Source organism: Neovison vison, chromosome 7, assembly GCF_020171115.1.
Source record: "Neovison vison isolate M4711 chromosome 7, ASM_NN_V1, whole genome shotgun sequence".
Taxonomy (NCBI): Eukaryota; Metazoa; Chordata; class Mammalia; order Carnivora; family Mustelidae; genus Neogale; species Neogale vison.
Genome location: NC_058097.1, coordinates 96,090,248 through 96,114,730, shown reverse-complemented (window position 1 = coordinate 96,114,730; position 24,483 = coordinate 96,090,248). Strand labels below are relative to the sequence as shown.

The following is a 24,483-nucleotide window of genomic DNA, read 5'->3' as shown; positions in this document are numbered from 1 at the left end:
GTGCTGATATGAGCTTCAACACATAATACTGAGGAAGAATGAGTGTGGGGAGATTCTTTTTTTGGATCAGACATTCTTTTGCACAACTTGAAATTTTGATAACTACACAGTATTTTCCTTTAGAATACGGCCTTTTGGCTAAGATCAAGTGTAGAATACATGTAGTATGAATGCTTCAGGCAGATTTTTTTTTAACAGCAAAATCAATAGCAAAACTATATCAGAAGCCATGACAGAACCCAAAGAAGGGATAAGGGGGGCTATATTAAGTAGGATTGGTGGCAATTAAAATGGAATGTGAATGACAGAGAATTTTTAGGGTAAGAAAATGAATTTGGAATCTTTATCCATTAAAAAAAGCAGGAGTCAAGCAGAGCAGCTGGTTTGTGGAGAATACAATTTGGTGTGAATTATTCCACGTAGAAAACCATATTGCTTTAAGATCAGTTGTTCTTAACTGGGGATGATTTTCCCTCCAGAAAACATAGGGGCAATTTATCTGGAGACAGTTCTTATACTGTCCTAAGTGGGCAGGGGTGAGAGTGGGTCTTACTGGCATTTAATCCATAGATATCAGGGATGCTGCTAAATATCTCACAATGCCCAGGAAAGCTCCCCACAATAAATACTTACCGGGCCCCAAATGTCAATAGGACTAGGGTGAGAAACCCTGTTAAAGACTATCATTACTGAAACTGGAGTGGATTACCAAATTGCTAAAACTCAAAAATCCTTAAACTATATGCCTGGAGGAAACGCCAATGTTACCTTGAACAGTGTGAAAATCTACTTTAAATTGGTTTCCATATAATCCTAGTAAACGTAACAATAACAAGACAGCCAGCTTTTTCTCACAGAGACAGATGGAGGTTAACTATTGATAATTCAGTTCTGATAAAGCGTGCAGATGATTAACCACACATTAATAAACTATTAATTAAAACTAAGTCATTAGTTTCTCCCCAAACGGGGCCATACAACCGTTACCCGCTCCTGTTTCCTGCAAAATGTGCTCACCAAAAGCCAGTTTTCCGGACAGCTCTGAGTATTTAAAAAATTAAGACAAACGGGATTTTTCTAACAATAGGGTAACGACAGTAATTACTGCGGACACTACGGGGAAGTTTCATCAGAGAGGTTTACCGTTTACTTTCAGGGCTGTCGCGTACGAGGTCTGCAAACGGTTGCTGGCTCGGGCTCTGAGCTTCCCAGGGCTCTTGCTCCCAGCAGCGCGACCCTCTGGATTTTTCCCGGGGACACACAACCCGTTTCCACACACACACAGACAATAAGCCCCGACACCATTAACACCAACCGTCCTCAAATGGAGGAAAAACGAACCAGGAGCACTAGCCCACTTTCAACTGGAAGGCATTTTCCTCCGTGAAATTTCTGGCCGGAGGAAGACGAGGAATTGCTGTTTTACAACATGCCGCTGGCATTTCAGACGCCCTACGCTGGATCCCTCACTGCGGGGAGGGAGAGCGAGGAATGGCCGGGGAAGATCACCCCCGCTCGCCCCCAAATTCGCCGTTGGAGGGGCGAGAAGGACATCGCGAAGATCTCTCGACGAGACCGGCTGGCTCGGGGACACCCTCGTGTTCCCTAATCGGGTCCCAGCTCTGACAAGTCTCCTTCCGGGGGTCCCAACGAGGCGTGCAGGCCTGGCTCCCCCTCCGAACTCCGGGCCTCAGGTGTTCCGCCCCGCGCTTCTCCCCGGCCCTCCCCTCGCCACGCAGCCCCCGGGGAGCGCAGCAGCCGCACACAAAGAGGCTTACGCTACCCGAGCGCCCGGCTCAAGGGGAACCGCCGCAGGTCTCGACCTGCAGGCGGGGAGGCAGAGCCCCACAGCTTCCCCACCCTAGGGAGAACCTTTGGCCCCAGAGGTCGCTCCGTCCCGCTCAGCCGGGTCCACTACCCGTCCCTCCCAGACCGCGCTTACCCAGTACCAGCCGCGCTATGTCCGAGGGTAACAACATGACCGAAGCCGCAGCAGGAACCGCCACAGGAGACAAGATTCAGGTAAAAGCCAACACAGCGACAGCTCCTGCGCCGCATCTCCCGGTTCCAGTGGCGGCACTGAACCCGCGGCAATTTGTCCCGCCTCTTTCGCCTCGCGTCCGCCAATCGCTTCCGCCGGAGAAAGAAAGGCGCCGAAATAAAACCCGCCTCGGTTCCCGTCGGATCTGTCGTCACTTCCGTCCTCCTATTCGGAGGGGTGGGGCTGAAGGCGGCGAGGAGGTGGGATGCAGGTGCCGCTGCCGGAGCCAGGGGGCGGGCGGCGAGCGCAAGGTCGCACACCATTGGCGGGCAACGCGCACGCGCGTTTGTTCAGACGAGCGGAGTGTTTTGAGGCGAGCCAGCGCTGGAAGCGCAAAGCGTGCGGGGCTCGGCGCGCATGAGCAGATGGTACCCGCCCCCGGTTGACCCCGACTATTTCCTCGGGAGACCCAGGCTGCGTGTCCACGCTGCGTTTGAACCGGAAGCGGGAATAGTGGGTGTCCACCTGGCTGGAGCCGCAGGGGCTGGTTTGGGGAGGCGAGTGGAGCCGGGACCGAGGCTGCAGCTGCTGCTGCTGTCGGAAATCCCACTTTGGCGGTGCGACTGCACCGTTAGGGGGAGCGTGAAGAGCGGGCAGCGGCTTCTGCGTCGGGGACTGCTGGGGTGTACGAGCCCCTCTGTGCAGGCCCCCGACGGCCGGTCTCACCCGCTGCTCTGGGGCGGACCTTCCCTGCTCGCTGCACTCTCTCCCACTCTATCTCCGAGGCCCTCGCGGATTTAGCCTCGAACCTTCCTCCAGGTGCTGGTCGCACGCTCCTGCCCGTCCCCTTTCCTCCGCCGCCGTACGGTCCAGGTGTAGCTAGAGGTCTTGACTAACAATGTTTTCCCCCCTTTTCTTGATTAGTTTTAAACCGCGAGCATCTGCTGAGGCTTAAACTAGAGTGACGAGAGCACGGACTCAAGAATTTCGTTGCTGGTCTGGGAGTTTTGGCAGACATGTGGGTGACCGCGCTGTCCTGTCTCCCATGTGATAATCCTTGCCGGTGGTGAGCCCTCAAGAGTGTTCGCTACTGTTTTTATCAGGTACCGAGAAGTAAAGGGACTCTTAGAGCTCAGGGTGATCATTGAGGGGGAACCGTGATCGTAGAGGAGCTAACGAGGTTCTGCGAGGAGACCTCGAGTTGTTCAGTTGCCCCCGGAGGAGGATGGTGGGAGCCCGCCAGACCGGGAATTGTATGTAAAAACACAAAGCGTCAGAGGTGTCAGAAGCTCAGGAGTGAGGTCTGGCGTTGAATGAAATAGATGCGGGCATTTTCAGCATGTTGAGGTCTTAGGGATGGATGAGATCACACTGGGAGAACCTCGGGTGGGAAGTGGGGAGGTAGAGATAGTCTTGCAGGTGTGAATGGAAGAGGAACCATCTGAAGAGAGACTTAGGAAACAGGGGAAGGGAAGAATCTGTGATATTTATTGAGCATTTGTTGTGTTCCAGGCACTGTTAAATCCGTATGTGAATCTTTCACTTTGAGGGAGGTAGTATTGTTTTTCGTTTTATCGGTGACAGATTAAGCTTTAGAGAGATTAGCTACTGTGTCCAAGGTTATACAACCTGTCAGGGGCAGGGGCAGGATTTGAACCAGCACAGTCTAACAAGAGATCCACCCTATTAACACCAGAAGAGAATGGCATGCCACAGGCAGAATTCCATACAGGAAGATGTGATGTAGGCATCCTTGTCAGATTCTGCAAAGGAATCTGCTTGATTGAGATCTAAAAAGGAAGCTCGGACTTGCCACTTCAGAGACTGTTGTTCAGGAAGTATGTATGGTTTGAGGAGCATGTTGGTAGAGGGGCTTAATTCTGGGTTAATGTATTGAGTTCAACCGTATCTGTTGACTCTCTTACTCTAGCTGACTATTCTTCAATTCCTTCGGTTTTCTTTCAATTCCTCCAACACACCATGCACTTTTTCATCTTAGGACCATTTGCAGGTACTAGTCTCCTTCCCTGAAATATTGGTTCTCTTCCCTTTTTCTGTGATTGGCACCAGTTCGGGTCCTGGCTTTGTTGTAACCTCTGTTGAGATGTTCCCTGGAAGCTTATCAGAAGTGATCCTCTCCATTGTTGGTGTATATTTTCCTCTTTTGAGTCCTATATCATATTTTGGAATTAGGCATTGATTTTTCACTGTACTTGTTTATTGTCACTCTCCCCCCACCAGTTACGACTCCACAAGGGAAGGATTTGTGTCTGTTTAATTCATTGTGTCTGGCTACCCCTAACATAGTACCTCAAACAGGTAGTGGCCCTGTAAATATTGTTGCATGGATCCGTGAAAGAACGTTTCCTGACTGAGCTGTTTTTGTTTTCTTCAAAGTAATCAATCTTTGAGAAACAGAAGAGAGGAGCACAAAAGGAGAAGAATAAAAAAACCACAGCTTAAAAAAAAAAAAAATTGAGGGCTTCATCTTCCTGGAAGTGTCACATGGTCAGTAAGCTTGCATTTTTTATTATATGATAAATAACATCTTCAGTATACTTCGGAATAAACATGCCTATGTTTATGGTTTTTTGGGTATGGATCTTGTTAAGGTGTTTTTGTTGGTTATGATCCTAGTTTTATTTTCCTTACTGACTCAATCAAGAGGGTTTTAAACCATGATTGAGTATGAAGGGGAAAGAGTCCTAAATAAGAAGGAATGGAAAATAAAAATAATAATCCTTTTTCTCAAGAAGTTTACAATCACATGGCAAACTCTTGGGTAAATAACAACCTTTAATCTACAGCAGAGTTAGGGAGGTTGTAACGGGATAAAAGAGTCACAACCGCCAATGAGTAAAAATGAAGAAGCAAATTAGAGCTACCTACCAACGAAATAGGTTGGCTTCTTAGGTAGTGTGCTCTCAGAGTTAAGGAGAGTGTTTAAATACTTTTATAGGAGGGATTTCTTCCTTTGTAAGAAGATTGGACATGGTCTTTCAGTTCCAATTTTAAGACTGAATTGAACAACAGCAAAGAAACATACTTGGTCTTTAAAGAATGTGTGGAGTTTATATGAACGGATGGGGGAAGGACTCCCCTTCTTTTTCCTCTTGAGATATGTCAAGGACAAAAAAAGTTTTTTGTTTGTTTGTAAACACTTGTAGTTTAACAAAAACAAAGCTTTCTTGTAAGAAGAGTCAGAAATGATGACACAAAATGCCTTTCTTAGGTCTTTTTTTGAAAGGTTATCAAACGAAGTTTTGATTATGTCAGAAACCTAAAAGGAGGTAGGCTACAGCAATGGCATTAAGGTATAGTAAAGTGTAGTTGATTTTTGGCACTATAGTATTTAATTCCCTTTTGAAACAGCAGCATAATTGCACTTGAATTTTTGTTTTAAACGAGAACCGTAAAGCCAGCTGAGACTTAGTGCTAGGGAAGGCTTACTAGCTCTGATAACCTCCTGCATAGCAGTTCCAGAGCATAAGCAATTCCAGCTTTTGGCTTAGTAAATGATGTATTTTGTTACTCCATGTAAGAGTTAAATAGTTAAGAGTTAAATAGTGCAGCTGGTCAATCCTTAAATCAGCTGGTCATCCTTAAGAACAGGTCAGTCAGCTGTTAAATCCTTAAATCCCCTTTTCCTTTTTTTCTTTTTAAATTTTTGAATTTATTTTATTTTTTTAAAAGATTTATTTATTTATTTATTTATTTGACAGACAGAGATCACAAGTAGGCAGAGAGGCAGGAGAGGCAGGCGGAGAGAGAGAGATTGGAGGAAGCAGGCTCCCCGCTGAGCAGAGAGCCCGACATGGGGCTCAATCCCACGACCCTGGGATCATGACCTAAGCCTAAGGCAGAGGCTTTAACCTAATGAGCCACTGAGGTGCCCCAGATTTTTGAATTTATTTTAGAGAGAGTGTGCATGCATTCTGAGTGGGGAGTGGGGAGAAGGAAGGAGATAGATAGAATCAGAAATAGACTCTATGCTGAGCCCTGAGCCAGTCATCGCAGAGGCTTGGTCTCACCACCTCTAGTTCATGCCTGAGCTGAAAACAAGAGTCAGCCGTACTTAGCTGACTGAGACCCCCAGGCATCCCTTTCTTTTCCTTACTCCTTTTTTTTTTTAAGTTTTTACTTATTTATTTGACAGAGTGAGAGTGAGAGAGACAGAGAGGGAACACAAGCAGTGGGAGCAGCAGAGGGAGAGGGAGAAGCAGGCTTCTGGCTGAGTAGGGAGCCCAATGTCGGGCTTCATCTTAGGACCCTGGGACCATGACCTGAGCGGAAGGCAGAGGCTTAATGACTGAGCCACCCAGGTGCCCCTCTTTTCCTTATTCTTGACCAGGCTGTCTTCTGTTGGTCTTCTACATTTTAATTAAATTATCATGTTTCTTAGAAAAGATCTCAGAACAGTAAATTTATGTGTTTCCCGTTTTTATCCTGCTATTGTAAACTAGTACCCATTTGCATGTTGAAGCTTTGTTTTGATATACTCTAAGAAAATCTCATTTGAATGTGGAAACATTAAGAAAAATAATTTTATGGTTACAGTATGCATGTAATTGTACAGTCTGATCTGACAGTTAATACCACAATCTGAAATAATTTTGCATTTACGTGTTTTTTTTTTTTTTTACAGTGATGTGCTTTCTGAAATTCTGAACCATGAGTTTAGCACTTAATGATCTGCTTATTTGCTGCCGTCAACTAGAACATGATAGAGCTACAGAACGAAGGGTAGTAAATTACTGAAACTTAATCTTTTCTTGAAGTTAGTGTGTGATTGGCAACCAATTACTGTGTTCTTTTTCATTTTCAGAAAGAAGTTGAGAAATTTAAGCGCCTGATTCGGGATCCTGAAACTGTTCAACATTTAGATCGACATTCAGATTCCAAACAAAGCAAATACTTGAATTGGGATGCTGTTTTTCGGTACTCCATTCCATTTTTTTTACTGTCTTTATTTTCCTCCTTCATTTTTTTTTTCTTTTAAGATTTTATTTATTTGACAGAGATCACAAGTAGGCAGAGGGGCAGGCAGAGAGAGAAGGGGAAGCAGGCTCCCTGGTGAGCAGAGAGTCGGATGTGGGGCTCGATCCCAGGACCCCAGGATCATGACCTGAGCTGAAGGCAGAGGCTTTAACCCACTGAGCCACCTAGGCGCCCCTCTTTCATTCTTATTTGTTGTGATATTTTTGTGTATGTAGATCTTACTTACCTTCGCTTTCTGTATACTGTTATGCCTTGCATGTAAAGTTGGTGCTTAATATTTGTCTGAAACATGATTTTTAAAGGATGTTCCTATAGAAAAAGTTAGTTTTTAAGACACTTGTTCAATGAAACTTTTTAGATCTCACTCAAGATTAAAGAGGATTCCTTTCTTATTAGTTCATTCAAGACTTTATTTTAGAAGAAGACTTTATTTCAAATTGGAGAATAAATTAAGTTATAAGTGCTTTATTATTACTTTTACACCTTTAAATATTCCTCTGAATAATTGCTACATATTAAATTGTAATTAAGAAAACAATTACAGAATAATTTCTGTAGGAATGCAGTTAAAAACATCTGGCTTTGGAAAGACAATTGATTGCTGGACTGGGGTGCCAAATAGAATTGATGCCTTTTTACACTGAGACATAATTTTGAACTCTGAACTCCGTTTGTAACTAGGAATAGGTTGTAAAACTTGGGAAAAATGAATAAAATATTTTAAACTAATGTAGAATAGTGGGAAGCTCGAAATAACATTTTCAGCCAAGGGGAAAGTTTATTTATTTGTTCTTAAGTGTTTAGAACTTTTGTTTTTACCACTTACTTGGTATTGGCTGGACTTACAGATTTCAGTGCAGATAACATAAAAAAAAATGCATGTTTCTTTTCTCTGGTTACTTAGTTCATTTCAAATACCACAAAAATGGTTCCTACCTAAAGATGAGTATTATTTTGCATAAGAAAATCAGGTAGGTCCAATAGGCACCTGGCACTTCCAACAAATCATGAATATCTTCTAGGCAGACTTCATTCAAAAGGTAGAAACATTGCCACCTACCTGGGAAAGGTTTGGGTTGTGTACAAAATAACAAGAGAGAAAGGAGAGCTCAGTAGCATTGTAAGCTTTTAATAATAAAGTGAAAAAACAAGTAGTAAAGCAACAGAAAATCATGGAGGTTGCAGTTTAGAACTTTGTGGAATACACTTTAAACTGGTATTGTGCCTTGAAAGAGAAAATTATTTTTTTTCGCTGGTACACTGATGGCCATGTGGTGGCTTCAGAGATTCTCTTTGTGATGGCGTAAAGGATTTTTCACACTGTTGTAATAATTCAGGCATTTAATAATTCTGAATTCTGAATTTAATAATTCTGAAATTTCACTTTGTTTTCCTGGAGATTTTTACAGAAATATGTTCAGAAAGAAACAGAATGTCTGAGAACAGCAAAACCAAGTGTATCAGCCTCAACACAAGCCACTAGGCAGAAAAAGATGCAAGAAATCAGTAGTTTGGTCAAATACTTCATCAAATGTGCAAATAAAAGTAAGTGCTGTTATTTATTATAAATAGCTGGTTTCAAAGGTGAAAACTTGCATCATTTTGGTCGGAATATGGAGCAGTAAACGTTTAGTGCTAACTCTAATTTGGGGTACACGTAATGGTTTTTAATATATGATCGGTTCAAATATTTGGAGGAATTTATCCAAGCATAGAGTGATAGTCTCCACGTTGGAAGGATTAAAAATTAGTATTCTAACTGCCCATTCTTCTTGGATCCCCTCTATTTGTTCCTAGCACTTAGGTAGCCCTAGTGATGGGACATACCTTTTAAGCTTTTTTTCCCTATCTTTGAATAGCCTTAATTAGTGGTGAAACCTGTCTCCCTTTGTTACTGCTTCTCCCTTTTGAGATAATATAGAAAAATCCTGATAAATTTTTTCAGAATGATATCTTTTGAGATACCCGAAGTTAGCTTTGACATTTCCTTTGAGTCGTTGTCTCTAACCTAAACAGAGTACTTTATTCAGCTCATTTGACCCTAGTTTTTGTGTCACTCGCTTCTGAATTTTCTTCAGTTTAATTATATCTCAAAGTGTAGGACTTAATCATAGCCATATTCTTATTGGTGCAGGTGTATATCTTTTATTCTGTACTTTTACTAATTCATTTTGAGATTACATTAGCTTTTTTTTTTTTTTTTAAGATTTAACAGTATTGGAAAATACACTTGGAAAATGTGTGAAAGTATCACTGTGTTGGGTTACAGGAATAAGTAGATGAAATTATCAGTAAGATTATTTAAATGGTTGAAAGTTTGTGTTTTTATTTGAGGCTTCCTTTTTTTTCTAGTTTGACTTTAAGTTAAGCATCTTTATTCTCCGAACAAAACCAGAGCATTACTGTTATGTCTTCTCACTTTGTGTTTTTCAAAGAGTTGGGGAGTTGATGGGAATTGAAACACATGTCCAGACTTAGCGTTGGTATTCAAGTTCTTATGAATGAGGCAGAGATTCGAAAATGAGAGTAGGGAAGGGAGCAATAAGCACCTGTCATTCATTCATTCTTTTATGTAGTTGATTGTCTGCTCTGCACGTCATGTGGTTGGGGCGTGGAGGATAGAAAGCCCAGCTTGGTAAAATGCGAAGTTTTATGAGGGTCTTTAAATTCTCCTTAGTCAACTTAGTTGTCCTTTGGAGGTGGGTTTCCTCAGAAAAAGAACTTCAGTGTAATTCTTGAAACCTTTCTCAAATTTGGTGGAGGAAGGAAATTTGTTGAGATTAAGGCCCCAGGGAAATATGATTTCATCATGACATGAATTTATGCAGTTAATAAATGTTTACTAAGCAAATATTATTTAGGACAGTTACCGGGCTGTGTTGCCATATAGAGATTAAGTAATTCCTTAGGGATGTTATCATTTTAGTAGATGTTACAGTTAAGAGATGGTTACAGGACTGTAAGAGGGAGGGGGCCGCAGGGTGTCACAGTAGAGGAACTTGTGATCATGCATTTCGTCACTGGTGCAGTGCCTGAGAGTGTGGTATAAACCAAGTAAAAATGATAAACAGTTTTGTCAGTACTTATTTACTGTAGTTTGATAAGAAAATGCTAAACTCCTCATAAGAAAGTGCTAAATTAGAATCTAATCAGATATATATTTGACTTGTGGTCTGTTCATAGCTCATAACAAAAAAGTTATATGCCATTTTAAGATTGTTAATATTGAGGGCACCTGGGTGGCTCAGTGGGTTTAGCCGCTGCCTTCGGCTCAGGTCATGATCTCAGGGTCTTGGGATCAAGTCCCACATCGGGCTCTCTGCTCAGCAGAGAGTCTGCTTCCCTCTCTCTCTCTTTCTCTTTCTGCCTGCCTCTCTGCCTACTTGTGATCTCTCTCTCTCTGTCAAATAAATAAATAAATAAAAATCTTAAAAAAAAAAAAGATTGTTAATATTGAAATATGGTAAAATATTAGCTGTGACATCGATGTGATTTGCTGAAAATAAAAAACAGTTTTTAAATGTCATTTTGTTGCATTCAAAAATATGCCCATTAATACTGAAATTTTGGGAGGCCAGGGGGCTTGGGTGGCTCAGTGGGTTAAGCCTCTGCCTTGGGCTCAGGTCGTGATCTCAGGGTCCTGGGATCAAGCCCCGCATTGGGCTCTCTGCTCACCTGGGAGCCTGCTTCCCCCTCCCTCTCTGCCTACTTGTGATCTCTCTCTGTCTGTCAAATAAATAAATAAAATCTTAATTTTAGGATCTCTAATATTTAGGACTCTTAATTTTAGGACCTCTAATAAATAAAACTGAAAATATTAGAGCCTTACATATTTATATGCCACAAATGCTTTTGTACAATATGAAAGTAACTTGGTTTTCAAAGCCCAATATTCTCCTTACAATCTTTTTTTTTTTTTTTAAAGATTATTTATTTATTTGAGAGAAAGAGTGCATAGGTTGGGGGCAAAGGGAGAGGGTCAAGCAGACTCCCTGCTGAGCAGGACCCCAGGATCATGACCTGAGCCGAAAGCAGGTGCTTAAGTGACAGCCACCCAGGCGCCCCATCCTTCTTACAATCTTTGGTTATTCTAATGAGTTAATTCTTCGTAAAAGGTACCAAGAAACTGGATCATTTTAGATCTAGTGCCAGAAACTGTGAATTATTAAGGATGGGACGGATGATTGTTTTTGCTATATATTCCTATAGGGATCAGCAGACTTCTTTTGTAAAGTGACCAGTCGATGTTTTTGACTTTGTAGGCTATACAGTCTCTGTGTCAGTTAGTCAGCTCTGCTGTTGTAGCATGAAAGTAGCCTTAGATAGTATGTAAATGAACGGTCATGGCTGTGACCCAGGAAAATTTTAGTTCCCAAAACAGGCAGCTAGGAGCATTTTGCCCACGGGCCCCAGTTTGCTAATTCCTGCTCTGTGAGAAAGAGATTAGTTCATAGTAATGTCCCATACGGAATTATTCATATAGCTGCAATTCCAAGTGTTCCTGTGTTTCTTAAGATTTATATGTTTTTATTTGTTTATTTTTCAATAGGAGCACCCAGACTGAAATGTCAAGAACTCTTGAATTATATCATGGATACAGTGAAAGATTCATCTAATTGTTCCGTTTATGGAGCAGATTGTAGCAACATTCTGCTCAAGGACATTCTCTCAGTGAGGAAATACTGGTGTGAAATATCTCAGCAACAGTGGCTAGGTATGTTTTGAAGTTTATTTCTAAATTTTTTTCTGTGAAATGAAATGTCACCAAAAGATCGGTCAGAATCTTGATCCCCCAGGTGACCTTGCAGTTTAACAGTATCTTAGTAAAATTAAATACGTACAGAATCCAGCCCTTAGTTTTCTTTATTATGAACTTCCTAAGTGATTGTCTCTATGAGAACTGGAACATCACAGTTGAAAGAAGCCATCCTGTCCTTGAGTCCTTCATAGGCCAGTGGCAGAAACATCAAGTGAACCAAAAATTACAGTGCACCATAACATAGATAAGTTTGGGCACAGTGAGTTCCCAGATCAGTGACACCTAACCCTCACCATGATTAAAAGAAAAAGAAGAAAACCAAGAAGGAGAGGTGTCATGAAAGCGAAAGCAGCAGAGTTTCAGGCTGGAAGGGGTATGACGTTTTAAGTGTGGTAGAAATGCTAAAACACAAAAGCATGCATTGGATTAGGCATTTAGCAGGTCACTTGTAAGGTAAAAAATAGTAAAAAGGATCTATAGGGCCCAGGGACTGCAACATAAGTAGAGTGGGTGTCGGAGGAATCTAGTGTTTTCGATTTCTAGGTGAAAAGTTCTGAGAGACCAAAAAGGAAGGAAGTTGTGATCAGAGACAAACATTTGAGTTTATGAATTTCAGAGGTGGAGCCTTTCTCTGAGTGGGTTCAGTGGGTTTGGTTTTAATGAAGTGACTTGAAGCCATATGTCCAAGTCTTTTAATACAACCACCACTGAAAATCTAGAAACTCTGTGTTTTTCGTGGAAAGTATTTAAGATAAATTTTGCCAATTAAATGAAAAGACATTTGTCTGTGTTGTTTATTGTGAGTTTCTCATATCAAAAAAGACACATGTGGATGGTAAAACTGTGACCTTATCAGTGCCCTGCACTATATTCTAATGTTCCCATATGAATGAAAGCCTTTTTAGCTTTGAGTGTTAATTTCTGAGGTGTCATCTCAGGCCTTTGTTCTTGTTCCGAGCGTGAGGGAGGCTGTGTCCCAAACTTGATCCTCACAACAAGTTTAAGAGAATAGGTTAGTGATATCCAGGATGCTCGGACTCGTTTCTCACCACTGTGGTCCATCCTAAGCATTCAGGAGGTTTGCGTATTTTAAATTAGTACTTCTAACCACGGGTCTCACTGAAACAAAGAGAATCCTTGCTGTAGGCTCCTTACTGTGTCTGACCTGTTCTCTGAAATCCTCTTTATTTTTGAGCATATTCCTGTCATCTCTCATAATTTGGCCTTTTGGTTGAATTATTTTTCTAGTTAGCTCCCTTTTCTCAAACTTCACTCTCCACTGAGGACTATACTCAAGAAGTGGAGTTTATGTTTAGAATATATCTTTGGTAGAGGTGTTGATGGAACCCACAGTTAGAGATAAGATAGTCTAGAGGGAGAGTTTGGAGTGAGATGAGAAGATGCCCTGAGGCCAAGCCAGCATTTTCAGATCAAGTTGGGATTAGCTTATTGATTCCTACAAAAAGCTCTGCTGAAATTTTTGTGGGGCTGGATCCCAGGACCCTGGGATCAGGACCTGAGCCGAAGGCAGAGGCTTTAACCTACTGAGTCACCCAGGCACCCCGAAATTTGGTGGGGATTGCACTGAATGTATTGAACAATTAAGAAAGTGTCCTGAAGCAAAGACTCACAGCAGCCATACTCTCTAGTTTTGAAGGGGAAAAACACTTCATTGATATTATAAAAATCTAATAGAAACAGAAGAAAAGGAAAATCTACGCATAGATGAGGGCAATAGTAAGCAATAAGGGAGAATAAGACAGTTACGTCAGATTGGGTACATACAGCATCCAGCCCCGTCAGCTGGGAAAGCCCCGACTGGAGTCTTGATTGCGAGGCCTGGATGGAGCATCCTCCCCACTGGGGAGACCATACCCCATAAGGCCGGTATAGGGTGGTAGGGCAGAGACAAGGTTTGGAGTTAGACGTTTGTTTATGTGCAGTTTGGAGCTAGTCACATTCCTGTATCTTCATGTCTTTACACATTCAAGGAGCCTGGTCTAGGTGAGTTTGCCTCCCCCTCCCGGATTCCACTGGGCGGGGAGTGGAACAGCCCAGCCTGGAGCTGGAGGGCATGGAAGGCAAAGTTTATAGCTCTTGGTGTCCAGACCAGAAAGGCCACTTCTGACCTGGAGGCCAGCTCCCACCTTATTTATGCAGCACAAGTCTCACCAGCGACATTCTTCAGCTGGCTGCACGCGTGCAGGTCGGGGTGGTCGGTCACGCGGGACCCATCGCAGGAACCTCCATCCATACAAGACAGGAAGACCAGCCCTCGTGACCACATGGAGTCTGCCAGTCTGTGAACATGATACCTCTCTTTATTTGTTTAGTTTTTTTTTGTACCTAAAGAAATCAGTGTTTTATGATTTTAGCATACAGAATTTATGTATTTTTATTAGACTTATTTTGCAGTAGTTTGTAAGTTGTGTAGTTTAAAAAATTTCAATTTCCATATTCATTGCTATCATACAGGTGGTTTTGTGTCATTAATGTTGTGTCCTGGGACCTTGCTAAAATCACTTATTAAGTCTAGGAGCACTGTTGTAGCTTCCATGGGATTTTCTCTTTAGATAGCCATATATTTGCATTTTTCCCCCCATTTGTGAGCCATGTGACTTTCACCTATTTTTTTTTCTGCTGTATTATATTGGCAGGGATCTTCAGAATGATTCATTTAAATGGTGAAATGTACATCCCATAAAATTTACCATTTTAACCCTTTCTAAGTATAGAGTTCAGTGGCATTAAGTGTGTCCACATCGTTGTGCAGCCATCACCTTCCATTTGTAGCCCTCGGTCATCTTCCCAAACTGAAACACTGTCCTCAATAAACAACACCGCCTCCGCCCTGCGCCCCCCTCCCACAGCCCTTGACAAGCATTCTGCTTTCTGTATCTGTGAGTTTGACTCCTCCGGCTAACTCCAGTGACGGAAGTCGTAAAGGTCTTTGTCCTTCTGTGAATGCGTTACTGTGCTCATTTCCCGTGTCTTCAGTGTTCATCCACGGGGTGGCACGTCTCAGGGTCTACTTCCTTTCTAAGACTGAGTTGCGTGTATGTACTGCATTTGGACATTCCTCTGTCATTGGACACTTGAGTGGTTTCTGCCTTTTGGGTATTATGAATAACGAGTGCTGTTATGAACCGGTGTGTTCAAATAGCTATTTGTGTCCTTTCAGTTCTTTTGAGTATTTATCCAGAGGTGGAATCGCTGCATCATGGGCTAATTCTGTTTAATGTGTTGAGGACCAACAAACTTTTCCACAAGGTCTGCGTCCCTTTACCCATTTTACAGACGGAGCAGCAGTCACAGGTGTTCGGTTTCTCCGCGTCCTTACCAACACTTAACTCTTTTTCTTGTGTTGGTATCAGCCATCCTGATGTGAGTGGGTGTGAAGTGGTATCTCATTGGGGTTTTGATTTGCATTTCCGTTAATGACTAGGGGTGTTGGGTTTTTCGTATGCTAATTGGCCATTTGTATATCATCTTTTGAAAAGTATTCACATCTTTTGCCCAGTTGTGTGGTTTTTTAAGATTTAATTTTTCATAGGTTAAGTCAACCTTATGTTCCTGGGATATACTACACTAGGGCATGATGTATATCCTTTTTACATATTACTAGATGGATTTGTTTTAGTTGTTGAAAGTTTTTAGCTATGAATTCAGTTTCTTTTTCTTTTTTTTTTTTTAAAGATTTTATTTATTTATTTGACAGATAGAGATCACAAGTAGGCAGAGAGGCAGGTAGAGAGAGAGGAGGGGGAAAGCAGGCTCCCTGCTGAGCAGAGAGCCCAATGCGGGGCTCGATCCCAGGACCCTGAGATCATGACCTGAGCCGAAGGCAGAGGCTTTAACCCACTGAGCCACCCAGGCGCCCCTGAATTCAGTTTCTTTAATAGATACAGGAATATTTACTTTATTCCTTTTTCATTTAGCTTTGGTAATTTGGTTAAGAATTTGTACATTTTAGGGGCACCTGAGTGGCTCAGTGGGTTGAAGCCTCTGCCTTCGGCTCAGGTCATGATCCCAGGGTCCTGGGATCGAGCCCCGCATTGGGCACTGTGCTTAGCAGGGAGCCTGCTTCCCCCTCTCTGCCTGCCTCTCTGCCTACTTGTGACCTCTCTCTTGTTCTCTCTCTCTCTCAAAAAAAAAAAAAAAAAAAAAATCTTTAAGAATTTGTACATTTTAAGGCACCTGGGTGGCTCAGTGGGCTAGGTCTCTGCCTTCAGTTTAGGTCGTGATCTCAGGGTCCTGGGATCGAGCCCCACATCGGGCTCCCTGGTCAGTGGGGAGCCTTCTCCCCTACCCCTTGCCTGCCTCTCTGCCTACTTGTGATCTCTGTCAAATAAATAAATAAAATCTTAAAAAAAGAAAGAATTTGTACATTTTAGCTAAGCTGTTGATGTAGGAGCATAAAGTTCTCAGATGTTGTTGCCTTTTTATCCTTTTAATGTATGTAGGCTCTAGTGGTATTACCTCTTTCATTGTTGATTTCTCATCTTATTATTCTTTTCTTCTGTTTACTTTGAGTTTAATTTGTTCTCTAATTTCTTAAGATAGAAGCTTAGGTCATATGTGCATTTAATACAATAAATTTTTCTCTAAACTGCTTTGTTGTATCTCACACATTTTGACAATGTTGTATTTTCATTTTTCTTCAGTTTAACATATGTCCCAGTTTTTCTTGACTGTTCTTTAACTTCTGGATTATTCGGAAGTGTGTAATTTAATTTCCAGTTGTTTGGGTAATTTCCTATTTTGTTTTCCCTTTTTATAGTTTTCAGTCTAAATATATTATAGTCAGAGAACATACTTTTTATCATCTAAGTTATTTACAATTGTTATAATTTCTTTTGTAACCCAGGATAAGGTCTGACTTGGTGAGTATTCTGCATCCATTTGAATAGAGTGTATATTTGCTCTTGGGTGAATTATTCTGGACATGGCAGTAGAGCCTGTTGGTTGATGATGTTCTGTTCTGTAAGACTAATGTGAAACCTGAGTGGCAGGTGAGGAAAAGTATTAGCACATACAGCACTTTCAAAAGCTTTGGTTGTACAAGGAAGGGAAAAAGGGATCCTGTTAAAGATGGGAGTGATTGGAGTATATGTAAGCGAAATGGGAAGGAGTCCATGGAGAAACAGTGGTTGAATACACAAGAAAATGGACTGTGTTTTTTAAAAAATTAATTATTATTATTTATTTTTAGAGAGAGCAGTTGTGCACAGGAATGGGGTGGGGGATTGGGGAGCAAAGGGAGAGGGAGAGAGACTCCCAGGCAGGCTCCACACCCAGTGTGGAACCCAACACAGGGTTCGATCCCACCATCCTGAGGTTGCAACTTGAGCTGAAATCAAGAGTCAGATGCTTAATTAGCTGAGCCACCCAGGTGCCCCTCTGTGTTTTCTGAGAATAAGTGTTTCCAAAGTAAGCCCTAGGATTGTCCCAAGGAGGAAGATAGTTTTCCTAATAAGGTAGGAAGGAAGAAATACTGAAAACCTTTAGTGTCTTTCCTGTACAACTAGGATAAAATAGGGACTCCTTTTCAAGGCCGTGGAAGCACTGGGTAATTCTGCTTCTGCTTATCTGTCAGGCCGTAACTACGAGCCACCCTCATCCTGCATATGTTTGTGTTCTGGCTACAGTGGCTTTTATTCAGATTCTCTAACCTGGTGGTTTCCAGACATTTTCTTAAAAACAGACTTTATCTTTTTAGAGCAGTTTCAGATTCATAGCAGAATTGAGCAGAAGTAGGGAGTTCCCATAAACCGCCCGTCACACATGCATAGCTGCTTCTGCTGTCAACATCCTGCACCAAAGTGGCACATTTGTTTCAGGCAGTGACCCTGCGCAGACAGCTCATCCCACCCAAAGCTCAGAGTTTACATTAGGATCAGTCTGGGTGTTGTACGTTTTGTAGATTTTGACAAATGTACAACAACATGTATTTACCATTATAGCATCAACTGGAAAAGCGCCATTGCCCTGGAAGTCCTCTGTGTGCTGCCTGTTCTTCCTTCCCCTCCTACTGATCCCTAGCAACCAGTGATCTGTTTGCCATCTCTAATTCTGCTTTTTGCAGAATGTCGTTTAGTTGGCATCACACAGTATATAGTCTTCCCACTTGGGCCTCTTTTGCTTGGTAATATGTGTTCATGGTTCCTCCATGTTTTTCTGTGGCCTGATAGTTGATTTCTTTTTCGCACCAAATAATATTTCATTGCATGCACCACGGTTTGATTATCCACTCACTTACTGAAGGATATCTTGATTGCTTCCAAATTTTGGCAATTATGAATAAAGCTGCTGTACACATCCATGTGCAGATAAAATTTTCAGCTCATTTGGGTAAATAAAAAGAAGTGTGATTGCCGAATCAATCATATGGAAACAGTATGTTTAGTTTGGTAAGAAGCTGCCAAAGCTATCTTCCAAACTGGCCATTGTTGATTTCTATATTAAATATCAGTAAAACTTGATTTTTTTTAAAAAAGATTTTACTTATTTATTTGACAGATCACAAGTAGGCAAGAGAGGGGGGGGGAAGCAGGCTCCCTGTTGAGCAGAGAGCCCGATGTGGGGCTCGATCCCAGGACCCGGGCATCATGACCTGAGCCGAAGGCAGAGGCTTTAACCCACTGAGCCACCCACATGCCCCAGCTTGATTTTTTAAGAAAGATTTATTTATGAGAGAGAGAGATAGAGAGTGCAACCATGCTTATGTGCTCATGTTCACAAGATGGGGAGAGGCAGAGGGGAAGGGAGAAACAGACCCTGGGCTGAGCACGGAGCTCAGTGCAGGGTTTGATCCCAAGAACCGAAGATCATGACCTGGAATGAACCAAGGCAGAGGCTAAACTGACAAAGCCACCCAGGCCAACCCCTAAAGGTTGATTTTTATTTGTAATTAATTTTAATTTTAAAAAATAAGGGTTCTAGTATTTCCTTCTGACACTGCTGTGGATCATCTCACGCCCTCTTTCTTTTGAGAGGGCAAGGCCTTTCTCCCCTTGTGGCATTTGTCCTTTTCTTGGCAGAGGCTCCCCTTTGTGTGGCTGCTTTCTTCTCCCCCTGCGGGTCTTGGCTTAAATGTCACTGCCGTTTTCTGATTGCCCTTCCTAAAGTTGTTCTTTTTATTTCTACCATAGTGCCCTTTGTCCTTCGTAGTACTTTTGTGAAAATCAGTACTTTTGTGAAAGTCTCAATTCATGGGTCAAAGAAAAAGTCTCAAAGGAAATCAAAGTAAGCTTAGAACTGGATGAAAATAAAAAAATACAACATGTCAAAAATTGTAGAATGCAGCTAAAGTTATGTTGAGAGGGTAATTTATGGCACTAACTGCCTATATTACAAAAGAGGGAAAAATATCAAATCAGTAATCTTAGTTTCCATTTCAAGAAACTAGAAAAACAAAACCAAAAACTTTGAAGCAAGCAGAAGAGCAGAAATCACTGAGATTGAAAACAGAAAAACAGAAGAGAGCGTTTAATGAAACAAAGCTGATTCTTTGAAAATATCAGTGAAATCCAAAACTGCTAGTAAAAGTGACTAAGGACACAAATTGCTGAGAGTAGGGAGGAAATGGATATAATTGCCATCCTACAGGTATTAGAGGAGTATTAAGAGCACGCCTTGAACAGCCCTGTGCACGTCGACTTGACCGCTGAAGTTACACGGGCCAGCTGCTTAGAACCACTCCTTGTCAGAACTCACCCGATAGGAAATGGGTAATTGAATAGTTCTGTAGCTATTAAAGAAATTGAATCACAATTTAAAACCTTTCATAAAAGAAGTTGGGAACAGGACAAGGACATCTGCTCAGCACTGTACTGCAGTCTTTAGCCAGGGTAGCTCAGCCAGGAGCAGAAAGGAAAGGCATCCAGGTTGGAAAGAAGAAAGGAAACTGTTCCTATTTGTAGGTAGCATGATTGTCTATCTATAAAGTCCCAAGGAAGCTATAGTTAATTGAGTGTTATTAACTCCAGAAGCTCTTTTTATTCTGTTCCTTCACTGTCCTTTGAGCTTTTTTGTTGTTGAGCTCATGGAGGAAATGAATTCACCTGCAAGCATGTCCTACAGCCTCTTTTTATTTTTTGAATTAGTTGAACCTCTACGCTTCTGCAACTTTCACTGACTGTCTTATGCCAGTTCTTTTAACCACTTACTGGGATAGTATGTGGGATTCTGCGAGACTTGGGATCACTTCCCCCAACTAACAAAAGGCCTAAAGCTTGAGCTTTAATTGAAGATAGTTGGCATTCTCATTTTCCCTCTCTGCTCCTATCAGGTTATAAGAGGAAAATGCTCAGGGGCGCCTGGGTGGCTCAGTCAGTTAAAGCCTCTGCCTTCAGCTCAGGTAATGATCCCAGGGTTCCAGGATCAAGCCCTGTGGCAGGCTCTCTGCTCGGCAGGGAGCCTGCTCCCCCGCCTGCCTCTTTGCCTACTTCTGATCTCTGTCAAATAAATAAATAAAATCTTAAAAAAAAATTTTAAAAAAGGGAAATGATCAAGATAACCATTCCTGTTTTTTTTTTTTTAAGGTTTTATTTATTTACTAGAGAGTGTGCACATGCATGTGCACGTGCACACACACACACTAGTGGGGGGTTGGGGAGCCAGAGCACAGGGAGGGGGCAAGCAGATGTCCCACAGACAGCAGAGCCTGATGCAGGACTTGATCCCAGTACCCTGAGATCGTAACCTGAGCTGAAGTCAGATGCCTTACCGACTGAGCCATCCAGGTTGTCCTCCTCCAGTTCCCGTTTTCTTGTTTCCACATTTCTATGTATTAACTCACAGTTTTTAACCGTTTAGGTATTGTAATGACAGAAATTTGGGAAGCACTGATGCAGAGTTGTATAAATTAATGTCAGCTATGATAGGAATCGTTTGAATAATCATTTTCTTTACAATAATGTTTGAGGTATTTATATTATTCTTCTGTGTTTGAATCTGATTTTAAATTATCTCTGCAGAATTATGTGATACATTCAATTAAAAAGGAAGATACCATAGGTGTTACTCTCATTCATTTTTACCAGCCATGGACTCTATTTATATGGGTAGCAAATCCTGCATTAGCAGCTTTGGTTTTAGCTCCTGGTTCTGGGAGACGATTCTCAGTGCATCTCACCTTTCCTGCATACTTATGAGTGACCCTGACTGCTTTATTCCTGACTTTTTAAAAGTACGTGTGTATAGTGAACCTTGGAAGGTGGAGATGGTGACAGAGATGATGGCTTCCTCAGAGCCAAGGACAGGTTTGCTCGCTGCCTGTGTGTCACAGAAAGCTCGAGGGTTCTCTCACTGTTTGCACGTGTGTCACCTGTCTCTTTTCATGTCACCTTGGGGATTGAGGAATTTATGCAGAAAGGAAGGTACTCAGTCGGGAATAGTTTGTCTTCTGCCAGCATCCGTGAAACTGGCATTCTGATCCCTTCGCTTACAAGTAGAGTAAAATCTCAGCCCCTTCACACCATTCTTGATACATTTTTACACTCGTTATTAATCAGACTGCCTCAAGACAAAGCAGTGGCCTGTGTGCTGTCCCATGCTCTGTTAGACGTAAAGGAAGGGACACAGATAGATGTCAAGCAGCTTGTCTGAGGGCTGGCTGCACATACTCTCTGGCCAAAAGTTGTTCCTCTCTTGAAGGCATTTTATGTAAAATAAAGTCAAATATGGATGTGATACTTTTACCATATTAAATGTAAATTAAGGGATGCCTGGGTGGTTCAGTCAGTTAAGCGGCTGTCTTTAGCTCAGGTCATGACCCCAGGGTCCTGGAATCGAGTCCCCCATTGGGCTCCTTGCTCAGTGGGGAGCCTGCTTCTCTGCCTCTGCCTGCCTCTCTGCCTGCCTCTCTGCCTGCTTGTGCTCTCTCTCTTTCCCTCTCTGACAAATAAATAAAATCTTAAAAAATAAAAATAGAAAATAAATGTAAATTAGTATGATTTTAAATCTTTTTCTCTATATGGGATTACTGAAATTTATTTATTTAAAAAAATGTATTTACTTAGCGAGCAGGTGGGGCAGAGGAGGCAGGAGGAGAGAGAGAACCTCAAGCAGACTCCCCGCTGTGTGCAAACCCAGGACCCCAAGATCATGACCTCAGCTGAAGCCAAGAGTTGGATGCTTAACTGACTGAGCCACCCAGCTGGCCTGGAATATTGAAATTTAAATTAAATCAAGACCTTTAAGTTAAACGCTTTGATAGTTTTCTTTTTAATAACTTTTTTTTTTTTTTAAAGAATTGTTCTCTGTGTACTTCAGTCTGTACCTTAGACCTGCACAAGACATTAATAGAGTTTTAGTGGCTAGAATAATTCATGCTGTGACCAAAGGATGCTGTTCGCAAACTGATGGATTAAATTCCAAATTTTTGGATTTCTTTTCCAAAGCTATTCAACATGCAAGGTAATCTAATCTCTTTTTGTTTTGCTTTGTATTGAAAACCTGCTTGATTTTCCTGTAAGACCATGTTTTCGCTCCAGTAACTAAAAATGTTACCAATTGAAAAAACAAAACAAAGCTGGTCCATTATAGTAGAATTAGTGGATTCCCAAAGAAAGTTTCAGCTGTACGCTTCCTGAATATCCAAAGGCAGATGGAACATGAAAACCATGTTCATAAGTGGATGACCAGTGTTGCTTATCTAGGGACAGGAAAAGCCAAATGTCCTTTCAAGTAGTTTCATTTCTTCCATTTTTGAAAATAGATGTACTAAGAAAAAATAAAATAGGAGCAGACTTTGGGAGTGTCAGTATCTGACATTTGTGTGACATTACCCAGTCCGTCCTGTGAAGCGCTGTATAAATGGTGGTGTTAGAAATCCGTTTCCTCTCATTTTGCACAGTGTTTCAGCAGCAGGGAGCGAGTAGGGAGGATGGCTCAGCACCCGAGAAGAGCTGTTTTGTTTGTTCTGTAGCTCAGATTTTTTTGTTTCTGAATCATTCTGGAACTAAGGCTACTGTTACTTGAAGATGAGATTTTATTTTTTTTCCCAGCATGCAACTTCATAACTGCCTTCAGTTTTCATTTTTCTGCCCTGTTACACCAAGCTGAGTCTGTTTATTTTCTGTGACAGACAGGAAAAGAGCTCTGCGGGTCTGAATCACATCTTAGCAGCATTTGTTATCTTCCTCAAGACACTGGCTGCTAACTTTCGAATTCGAGTGTGTCAATTAGGAGATGAAATTCTTCCTACCTTGCTTTATATTTGGACTCAACATAGACTTAATGATTCCTTAAAAGAAGTAATTATTGAATTATTTCAACTGCAAATATATGTGCATCATCCAAAGGGAGCGAAAACTCAAGAAAAAGGTATAAAAGTTTTTGCTGTTTTGAATTTGCTTCTTCATTAAAACATAGAGGCTTAAGTATGAAATTTTCTATTTCGTAGGAGGTGATGACCTTCCTCTGGATTGTTGTACTTGGTTAATGTTATTAGTCTTGAAGGTGCTTCTCACACTTTTTTTTTAGAATTTGAAGCTGTGGTAACAAATCCTGTCCTGCCTTACCATGTGTTTAGTACATTTGTAAGTATTGTGAGGAACACAGACAAATGGGAGACGCTGTTCCTCTGGCAGCTGTTGACGTGGCAATAATTAGGTGCTGGAAGGGATGACCCAGACTGGAGTGTGAGTGAGTTTGGAGAAGACAGGGTCTTGTGTGTCTGCATACTGCTCTTATTAGAAGGTAAAAGAGATAAATGTGGACTGCGAACAGAGAGATTAATCAGTTCATCAGGAAGATGTGTCCATACTGCCTTAAACCTCACACTCAATCCAGGCCGCCATTTTTTCTGGAAAACCAGAAATGGTTTTTTTCTGGGAAACCAGAAATGAGTGACTTCTCCTCCTTTGATATCATTCCATCTGTCTCTCACCAAGAGAGTGTTGCTTGATTACAGATAGTGCATATTTAAAAGTAGTTGAGAGAGTAGATCTTAAAAGTACTCATCACAAAGAAAAAACTTTTTTTGTAACTACGTATGGTATATTAACTATGTAAGGCATTGTGGTCATTTCGCAGTGTGTACAGATACCAAATAATTATGTTGTACCTCCAAAATTAATGTTGTATGTCAGTTATACCTCAATTAAAAATAATCTTTAAAAAATCTTAGATGGTGTAGCATCATTCAGTGACAGGAATTTTATTGGGTGGAACTGGAACTGAGTGGGTTCCCTCAGGCTCTTACTGTGTTTACCTTTGTGTCTGCACTAGCCTTTGGACAGATTCATCATGCCCAGTGTAAGGCCCTTGTTCGGAAATCAACTCCACTGAGAAATAGCTAAAATGGTGGACAACTGTGAGAGTCAAAAAAAATTTTTTTTTTTTTTCCCAAAAGTCACTGTCTATGTTTAATGGGTTCTTTACCAATGTGAAGTTAGATGTATTTGTAGCCCATGAAGCCACTGTTAAGTCAAAGAATGGTGGATTTTCTTAGGGTTTCCTCTTTCACACAGGATAAAGATGAGACTTATCCAGGAGATGACACAGTGTGTTTAGGGTTTTGGTTCACTGTGTATTTAGGGTGAATTGGAAGTTGGCAGGATGATGAGTCTGCCAGAAACACTCATATGGGTTTTAGGCTATACTAATAGATGTTATGGTTTGTGTGGGAAGTAATAGCTCCTTCTGTTACCCACACTGGTCTGATCACAGTGGGCGTATCCTGTCCACCAGATTTCGTAGAGTCGCCATTTCAAGAGGGACAAGGGTACTGGAGTGTGTT

The 24,483-nt window shown here is 41.6% G+C and overlaps 2 protein-coding genes across 11 annotated transcripts in view; one reads left to right on the top strand and one right to left on the bottom strand.

Moving 5' to 3' along the window:
* LOC122912228 (protein NPAT) overlaps positions 1-2,099 on the bottom strand; it is a 51,792-nt gene extending 49,693 nt beyond the window's left edge. For all 4 annotated transcript variants that reach the window (XM_044257711.1, XM_044257713.1, XM_044257712.1 and 1 more), the window contains exon 1: positions 1,943-2,099. In XM_044257711.1, coding sequence (XP_044113646.1) covers positions 1,943-1,979 — 37 coding nt within the window. In that variant the 5' untranslated portion in view covers positions 1,980-2,099. The remainder of the gene's footprint in view (positions 1-1,942) is intronic.
* A 251-nt stretch (positions 2,100-2,350) lies between these two features.
* ATM (ATM serine/threonine kinase) overlaps positions 2,351-24,483 on the top strand; it is a 120,716-nt gene continuing 98,583 nt past the window's right edge. For 3 of the 7 annotated variants that reach the window (XM_044257707.1, XM_044257703.1, XM_044257708.1), the window contains exons 1-9: positions 2,524-2,800; positions 2,906-3,084; positions 4,379-4,489; positions 6,627-6,724; positions 6,807-6,919; positions 8,379-8,524; positions 11,529-11,693; positions 21,992-22,157; positions 22,828-23,066. In XM_044257707.1, the coding sequence (XP_044113642.1) occupies positions 6,653-6,724; positions 6,807-6,919; positions 8,379-8,524; positions 11,529-11,693; positions 21,992-22,157; positions 22,828-23,066 (901 nt within the window). In that variant the 5' untranslated portion in view covers positions 2,524-2,800; positions 2,906-3,084; positions 4,379-4,489; positions 6,627-6,652. Of the gene's footprint in view, positions 2,495-2,523; positions 2,801-2,905; positions 3,085-4,378; positions 4,490-6,626; positions 6,725-6,806; positions 6,920-8,378; positions 8,525-11,528; positions 12,686-21,991; positions 22,158-22,827; positions 23,067-24,483 lie in introns of those variants that run through there. The other 4 variants (XM_044257704.1, XM_044257705.1, XM_044257706.1 and 1 more) reach the window with 4 other exon arrangements.